The 9,646-nt window shown below is 33.0% G+C and overlaps 1 protein-coding gene across 1 annotated transcript; it reads left to right on the top strand.

Moving 5' to 3' along the window:
* The first annotated feature begins 2,745 nt into the window (after nt 1–2,745).
* On the top strand, nt 2,746–9,320 carry LOC141711884 (uncharacterized). The gene is made up of 13 exons (XM_074514583.1): nt 2,746–2,930; nt 3,068–3,178; nt 3,321–3,394; nt 3,646–3,717; nt 3,829–3,857; nt 4,537–4,587; nt 5,136–5,186; nt 5,994–6,053; nt 6,173–6,255; nt 6,536–6,683; nt 7,247–7,297; nt 7,670–7,774; nt 9,017–9,320. Exons 1-13 carry the CDS (start codon nt 2,863–2,865, stop codon nt 9,152–9,154), a joined length of 1,041 nt encoding a protein of 346 aa, XP_074370684.1. The 5' UTR covers nt 2,746–2,862; the 3' UTR covers nt 9,155–9,320.
* The last annotated feature ends 326 nt before the right edge of the window (nt 9,321–9,646 follow it).

Here is a 9,646-nt window from a genome sequence, read left to right as displayed (position 1 = left end):
GCATACATTACCACACTACAAGTTTATCACTTAATTATACATGTAAAATGTGACGCAGGTGATCTATACTTCACTATCATTACACATGATAATTCACATCAAAAAGCAGGCATAGAGTTAATACAAAGACACGATATGGAATAAAACGTACCTATTTGCGAAGAGGTGGAACCTGTACAACTTTTTTACTGATAACAAAGGGTCTTTATATGGGCACACAAAAACCCTATTTATAATTAAGGAATTACAAAATCTTCTCCTATTTGATTTTGCATCCTCTCCAAGTAATTTATTAAAATAAAATATTTGACACACAAATACCTAAAATCAAAAAGATGTCGATTTTCTAATTCATTCTCACACTTCTTTCCACAAATAACAAATTTATTTTTTTTAACTCAAATAACTTGCACAAAAAGATTTCCGGAATATTCTAATTTAAAAATATTTATCTAAACGAATTATTATCTAATTTCTAATAAATAAATAAAAAAAATCACGTATTTTACAATAGCTGATTCTACAATGGAAGCTGAGTATATTGCTTCCAGTAAAGCATCCAAAAAAGCTATTTGGATGTAGAAATTTATAATGGGACTTGATGTGGTTCCATCGATCACAGATCCAGTTGAACTCTATTGCGATAACAATGGAGCCATTGCACAGGCTAAAGAACCAAGGACCCATTATAGAGCAAAGCATATACTTAAAAGATATCACCTTCTTCGAGAGATTAATGAGAGAGGAAATACACATATATGTAAAGTTCATACTGATGATAATGTTGTAGACCCACTGACTAAGGTTTTTTCACAGCAGAGGCAAGACAGTCATACTAGTTCCATGACTATTAGATACATATGTGATTGAATCTAGTGCAAGTGGGAGATTGTTAGTGTTTGTGCACTAGAGACAACACTATTATGTTTTGTTTATGGCATTTGGATTATTGATGTTTTTGTTCTATCGATTATTTTTTTAATAATTTATTATGTCTTAATTTACTACGATATAAATATTAGATTAATAAATATCCTTGAAATATGATATGCATTATATATCTCTAAGTACGTGACTGAGAAATGAGATTATGTGAATAGTATCGATATTCCCAAATATCCCTAGTCGAGTATTATTATTAACGGATAATAATAATGCATTAAGACTAGTGTGTTTGTTGACTGATGATCACATCTCATTGATCATATGTATAGTGATACTAAAGTTGAAAAATGGGCAGATGTAAATATATATGGTGCCGGATAGACCCAATGTGAGAGTTTACATGTCTGTGGTGTCATAAGTAATTTTCACAATGATAATGATGTAATGGTCCTTCGACCTGAAATTATTATATTTCTATACGCTGATTAATATAATTTGATTACATCAAAAGTTACATTTGACCGGGTAATGATAAAAGTGGACTTCGAGTATGTGAGGAATCATGTGAGAAATATGAATGGTTTAGAAAAAAATTTAACCCTCCTAATTTTGGAGAGATATTATTGGCCTCTTGTGTGATCTGGAATATTAAAAGCGTGGCGCCGCGCTCAAATGTTGATTTGAAATAATAGTCTACTCGTTGATCAAGGAAACCTGGATTAAACCATGAATAGGAAGACACATAACATGTCTTGAGTTTAATCTATAATATATGGTTAAAATGATTAAATTACATTGTACATTATTTATGAAAGATTTAGTCGATCACTGGTTTAATTATTATTACTTGGGTAGCAATAATGTATTACTAGATGCCGCTTATTGTTTACAATTTTAAATTAGATATAAATTTGTTGCCAACGTAATAATAACTAAAGGGTCACACAAAAAATGATTGGAGGATTATTTAATTTAAATTCATATTTAAATTAAATGTAAGTAATTTGAATTATTTGTTATTAATTAAGTAAGACTTAATTAATTGAATAAATAAGATATTTGAATTTACTATTAAATCTGAAATTGAGTTATTGAATGATTAAGTAAGACTTAATTAATAATAACTAGGATTTTCGTATTTATTAAAACTTTAAATTGGTTTATGGTTAGAAGCATTTTTCTCTTACCTATATAATATCTTATTAAGTCTCAACTAGGATTTTACGTTTTTATAAGATAAAACACAAACCCTAACAGCTTGAGAGAGAGAGAGAGAAGGGGGCTTCTGTTTTACGAGTGCTAGTACACGCTCATCCTCCGTTCGATCATTCGTGTGGATACCTTTAAGGCATAGATCGTTTCACGACGGGATACATGGTGATTGTTGAAAGCCTGGACCTTCATTAGACAACTGAAAGTGTAAAACTTCTTAAGATAAACATCTTAACCACGAATTAAATATTATCTTTTCGCATGGATCCAGCGACGGGTGTCGCTTTTTCTGTTTTTTACAGTTTTTAAACATTGTTTCCGCTGCGTTTTATGCCTCGAAACCCAACAGTTTTATGGATCATAAATTGTTTGTATATCAATAGTAAGCTAATAATACCAATTGTGAAAACCGAGGTACCCGATCCGTCCGATTTCGGAATTCTTTGAACTATTTCCCATTCTCAAATCCGAAAAAAATATTTTTTTTGGATTTTCAATATCATCCGACCGCAAATCGAACCAAATCAAACGAGGTACCAAATCTCCTTCCCATCGGTAATCGGGTGAAGCAAGCGAGATTACAGATGGAGACTGATATCCAAATTTAGGAAACTGTAGTGTTATCTCCTATTTTAACTCCTTTTAAAGTGAAAAATAAAAATTAAGTGTAATTAAGCTCGAGCAATCCAGTTAGCAGCTTTAGAATAATAATAAACAGAACAGTGAAATAATAATAAAATAATAGTGGGTATAATAAGCAGCAGTATGTTGTTTCAGAGATTTCTCTCTTCGTACGCTCGAGCTCGCTCCTTCTCACTTCTCATCCACTCCAGGTAACATATATTTACCTTTCATTTTGTATGATTAAATTCACCGTTCATCAATATTTAAATTCGAATTAATTAGTTATGATGCGAATAATCGAACACACAATGCAATTTATTTGTTCCTTTCATATATCTGTTATCAGGTCTATGTCTGCGTTAAACAGTAGAGCTAATTTACAAATGGATCGCGAAAATTCGAACCTGATCGATCCATTAAAACGCACTGCTACGTTTCGATTATCGAATGTCTCAGGGTATGCGTGTGTTTATACTATGTTTTTGTTTGTATTGATAATCTTTACTGTTCTATCATTCCTATACTATGTCATTATTTTACATTAAGTTACCGACTGTTTAATTGGGGAAAATTAAATCTGAATGTTCTGTTTTGGTCAGGCGTAAGGCGGATTTAATCGAAATTCATGCTAAAAATCCTACAATACATGTTTTGTTCGTTCCTGGAAATCCAGGTAAGTGTGTGTGTGTTTGTTTTGGATCAGTTATACGTAGACTTACGATTGCGTAACTAAATTTTGAGAGTTTAGGATTAAATTAAGTGTATGGATATTCCGCAGCCACGTAAATTTAGGTACTGTCTGTAATGCACAATTTAGCATTGGCTGCTATTGTAATTATACCTTTAAAAACTGTAGAGAAACTTGAAATTAGATAGATGTTAAGTTGATATATGAAGAATATTTTGATGCTTGAATTCTTGCAGGGGTCATTTCATTTTATACTGACTTTCTAGAGTCACTATATGACTTACTTGGAGGAACTGCATCTATTACAGGCAAGAGATTGATTTTTCTTTGATTTGATGTTATCTGACACAAGTTTTTTTGATTTTGGTATTGTGACATGTAATTTTTACTCCCAGTTGCATCTTTTTCTTGATCATCAGCTATTGGACAGATATCACACATGAAAAAGGTAAACTGCTACGAAATTTGGAAGCGCCTCTACTACATTTGCTTATTGGATTATGCATAGTCTGAAGTTTGAACCTTTCACCATCATATACAATGGATTCTGAGATCCCTTTATTCTCACTGTGTTTAGTTTGTAGAGAGCTTAAGACCTAGTGATCATTAGGAATACATAAAGTATTGCTAGCCCAAAGAGTAGCACGAGGACTTACAGTGCCTGTAATAATTATTTATATATACAGACATGTCATTAAAAAAATAGGAACTCAATAAAAACGTTTTCAAAAGATTAAAAATTTGGTGTTGGCTGCTTAGTACAGTATCAAGATTATATGACCTTATTCAATTTTCCATGTTAAATTTGGCGTTGGCTGAATATCAGAAGGCCTAGAATCAAGCTATCCAAAAAGGTTTAAGTGCATATTTTGAGTTACTTGACCGCTTCCTTGATTTCTTTTGGTTAGATGATGATAGGATAAGTATATTAAATTAATTATCAAATAGTGAAATTTATTGAATAAGTTGTCTCTACTTAGGTAACTGGGTTGGAACTTTATTTAAGACACTGCAATTTACTGTTATACTCATGGGTTTTCTGTCATTTTTATATCCAAAAGTATCGATATTGTTTGCCCTCTATAAGGTCCTTTACTCCTGCATAATAAGTTTTTTCCACTTTGTAGAATTTGGAGGGTGGAAGATTATTCTCATTAGAGGAGCAAATCGATCATAAGGTAACTTTTATTTGTAGTTTCTTATTCAGAAGAAGTATTATTAATTTTTTTTTGCTCTACATGAGATAGAACCTGTTTTTCTTTTAATTTTTATCTAAATTCTAGAAAGCTTACTTGGGCGACAAAACTGTTTTAACAACTAGAAAATAGATGCTAATGTCATTTTCTGGGGCTAATAAGATTCTCATAATATTTTAAAAGGATAAAGCTTTCGCATACTTAGTCAATTTAGTCAAAATGTCAAATGGCCATATACCCACTGGCAAGCTAATTCCCTCGTATAGAGTTGGCCATTGCTTAGAATTCTAGCCACTACTCTTCATGTATCTATCCATCTATATCTTTCTACATATATATATATATATATATATATATATATATATATATATATAGAGAGAGAGAGAGAGAGAGAGAGAGAGAGAGAGAGAGAGAAGGAATCGTTCTCGCCAAGTGGGTACTAATATTGCAGTTTACTGGTTCAAAATTTAAAAGATGTCTGCAATGGTTTCGATTTAGCACTTAAATGTTTTTGGATTGCCTTCTGCCAGGTGAATTTCATCAAGCAGGAACTAGACAATATCGAAGTCCCTATAGTGCTGGTGCGTTATTAGTTCTTCACAACTTTATTTATGCAGTAAATCTAGAAATTCCCTACTATTTGGAACATGTCATAGTAGGTCATTTCAGGAACCTTAACTGAATTTTTTCATGCTGTTTTTTCTTCTTTTATGGATAGATGTTTAAATTTACTTAAAGCATATGTTTCTTTCCACTGTGCAGCCTGTTGGAGTCTTCTCTTATAAAGTTCTGATGAAGCAAGTGAATATTGTCTAGTCCTGCACTAACAAACTGCTATTCTGTTAGTATAATTAAAAGAAAGTTGCATGGCACATAAATTACCCACACCAGTATATGAATCATACAAAAACAAGTATTGTCCAGTTAATCCTAGTTCACTTAAATAACGATATTAGTTTCATGAAATCATAGCTATGTACATTTTTTTTATTTCCATTTTATGTACCTGTGATATATAAAAGCCTTTGAAAATCTCATGAAAGTGAGTATTCCCAAGTAAATTAGTTTCATTTAACATCGATATAGTAATTTCAATGTTGAGTTAGTGAAGTTTTACGCACCAGAAACCAAAGATTTTTCATCTTATATTCTAAGTTGTAACAGGTAAAATTAAAGGTTACGGTTCTATCACAACAGACACATCTTAAATAAATCCTACATTGTTGATCTGTTCGGCATTCCCTAGATGAATAAGTTACAATTGAGCTTATTCTTTTTACACAACTCACTATTGAGTAGTCGAGGATGAGTCAGTTCTCTGCATGAAGTAGTCACAACATTTTACTCGCATTAACTCTTGGTATCTAACATGCATGGTTTCTCTGAAGGTTGCACACTCTATCGGATGTTATATATCTGTCGAACTACTACGGAGATTTTCACCCAAGGTATTCACATTTAAGTATACTTCTAAATCTTACTTATTATTATTGATTATGGTGGAATCTAATGTTACTAACAGTACAACATATGCCTTTACCTATTACCTCTTATATTTGTGTTATAGGTGATATATTGCATTAAGCTGTATCCCTTTCTTGCAATAAACAAAATATCTTTCCAGCAAGCTGTCATTCGAAAAACCGCAGCGTACAGATCTCTTCTTTCTTCTTTATTGCATCAATTTCCTTTTCTAGTTTTTCTCCGTGTTGAGTGTGCATTTGCTATTAAAACCTTTGCAGCATCCGCCTGTGGTAATCCTCATGAACTTCGAGTCATTGGTTTTCTTTACTCTAATCATCTTTTCGCTAAATGTAACGATACAGCATGGCTTCTTCTACATGTGATAAGTGTTTATTGTACTAAATTAATGTGTTGATCATATTTAGAGCCTTTCAGAAATTAACATTTGTTAGTTTGTGAGTTTCAGATCTCCATTTTTGTGTGCTACGCTTAGTTCTATTGTGGCATTGTTGGGATTACTGCCCGCCAGCCTCACCAGATTTTTGGTGAGAAATAGTGTAGGAAAGTCATGGTCTTCTACTGCTGTTGATGCTCTCTGCGATAATCTTCTTCAGGTAAGATGCTGTTTTCTAGCATAACTTTTGTCCGAGGCCCCATGTATAAAGTCCATACCTCATCTATAAAGTATAAACTATCAAGATCCTGAGGTGGTCTTAATAGTTAATATGTCATATATGTCTACATACGTACGTTTTTTAAAAAGAGAAGAGCATAGTTACTCGCATTAGCATTAGTGATGTAAGAGGTATCATGGATTATTATGTGATGAAATACTCGGTTCAGCTTTACTTGGATTTCTAGACTTCTGTGAAGTTTTCCGTTAGTTTTGTTTTTTTATCATCTTTGTAAAGTTTTGTGATTGCTACATTAATACATTTTGTGTAATTGACAAACTTGAGTTTGTCGGAGTTTACTAGTTCCATTGTTTTAATAAAGTCCATCAACGTAGCATATGGTTGTGGTCTGTACAGTGACCTTTCGTTCTGCATAAACTTTTATTTCTACCTCTGCAAAGCAATTTTACTTGAGGGATAGTTTATAAGAATTGATTGTTTTCCCAATTTATGCATATTATTTATGATCTGACCAGGTTTTCATTAACAATCTTTTTCTTCAGTACCATGTTATGCAAAACGTCTTTTTCATGGCAAGAAGAGAGTTCATAAAGGTAATGTCATCTTGTTACAACTAAGACTTGTTCTCTTTTCAGTACATCTTATTTGAATAACAAGCAATTTAGTGAACACTTTTCATTCAATTAGGTGACTGATGTCTTGTCATAATAATTATTCAAAGAAAGTAGCCGATATAACTATGATCTTAATCAATTAATTAAAAAATTCAGAAATGTATACAGATATGTTGACTGTAATGAGGTGGATTTGACAAAAGAAGTCAAATATTATTTAATGTAATGACCCATAGGCCTTACGAGAAAAAAGGCGACGTGCAGTACTCAAACCACTCTCACTTGTGACATATTGAACAATGCAAACAACCATTTTGCAAGCATTTCCTGATCAACGTCCTTTTGATTCAGCTGTTAGAGCCACCAGACTGGGCATTCCTGAGGGAAAAACAAAGTCAGATCGCATTTTTATTTGGAGATGACGATCACTGGGGACCGCTGCAAATGTCTGAAGAGGTTAGTTAAGCAGTTAGTTTTTTTATGTTTTGTAAGAATGATATTACTCTCTCTCTCTCTCTCTCTCTCTCTCTCTCTCTCTATATATATATATATATATAAGAACTTATAGCTGCTTAATAATCGTGTGGGTTTATCGGTGTGTTCTGCTCGTATCCACTGCATTCTGGCACATGTAGCAACTACTGCTATTTAGGATTTATGCAAAAGTTATCCAAGAAATCAGATTTTTTAGAATGTGGATTTTTAGGTGTCACTACCACATATTTGTTGAATGGACATTCTGTTGCAACCTAAACCAAGCTATTATGCAACAATGACATCAACGAGCATGAATTTTTTGCTGCATAAGATTTGTTCATATGCTTTTCCTTAGCAAAAATCTGATTTAATGGGCTGTTTTGAATGCAGAGAATTCAGTTCTAGTTAATTACTTCTTGGAATGTGGTTTCCTGGAAGTTCATATTGTGGTTTATGCCATAAAAACTCACTTTGATCTCCGTTCAGCATAATTGTCTGCTCTATATACAATCTAGGTTTTGTTTGCTTGACATTGTCAGCCTACGGTATGTGGAAATACTGAAGATCAACCAAAACTAAGCTTTAATGGGTGTTTGTAAATTCTATTGTATTAGGGACTATTATCATTATGTCTGTGATATTGATATATAATTTATGCTCTATGTCGACTCCAGTGGTCGTTGAGTTTTTAAGTCTTTTACGCCATTAACCTCTTATCCTTGTTTTTTTGTGCTAAATCCTGAAGATTATAGAATGATCTATGGGTGAAATTTCATAACTTTGTTCTGTATATAGTCTAACTACCAGTCTTGTTATTAGCTATGTTAGCGAAATAGGGCCATCACCGCACTAGTCGCCAACCGGGTGCTCCGGATTGGTATGTAACATATTGGGTTCATGCTGCTAATTATGATAGTAACCATCTTAGCAGTTGCTCATATTGTGGATCACAGTAATCAAATAATTCTATGATATTGCTGATTGAGTCAATTGTATAGCAATTGCTATAAACAATGTACAGATAGATTGGACCAGCTGTAGTTAATTGCTACTTCTGCTCTGATGTGGTTGTTACAGTAGTGTGGAAAGAGAAGTTTCTACTTGTTGGCTAATTATATTGCTAATGCTATTTAATTTCCTCCCCTTGCCTGTTATCAACTTTATTTTCATTAAACATATGAACTATTTGAACTGATCTTTACTCTACTTCATGGCTGACAGATCTCAGTGCAAGTCCCTAAAGCCCATCTAGTAATTGAACGGGAAGGACTTACTCATGCTTTCTCCTGTACAGAGAAGGGTTCAGTATGGGTTGCTCAATTTGTAGCTAGATTGATTAAGAAACAAATAACAAAGTGAGGCCCATCAGGTAAATGTTCTTTGTTAGGTGTGCACATATGATCGGAATTTATGTCATGAATTTGTATAATGAAGGCAAATATTATTCAAGACTAAGCACACTTTGACTCTAAATTGTTATCCTTCAAAAGTTACCTTGAAATTTGAGTCCTGGATTTCATGCAAAGGATTCTTATTTTCTTCAAATAAAAATCGGTCTTTCTAATGTGTGCCCAAGGGCACACAATAATCACTAAATTTTATGAGTTTGGTGCATTTTGATTGGTGGAGTTGTTGTAAATGCAGGGGGGTCCATCAATATTTATAATTAGAGGACCAATCAAAATGTATCAAACTCATGGGAGTTAGTGCTTATTGTGTGCTCAAGGCACACCATAGAAAATCCCAATAAAAATAAGTTTGTGTTCAGTTCTTTATAATTTGGGAACTTGAACTCTGTCCCCAAAACTAAAAGCTGGAACTGAGAGCCTGAACAATATGTGGTCCTTTGCT

This window comes from Apium graveolens, chromosome 3 (genome assembly GCF_009905375.1).
Source record: "Apium graveolens cultivar Ventura chromosome 3, ASM990537v1, whole genome shotgun sequence".
Lineage (NCBI taxonomy): Eukaryota > Viridiplantae > Streptophyta > Magnoliopsida > Apiales > Apiaceae > Apium > Apium graveolens.
Note: the sequence above shows the minus strand (reverse complement) of the source record. Positions and strands in the feature narration are given on the sequence as shown.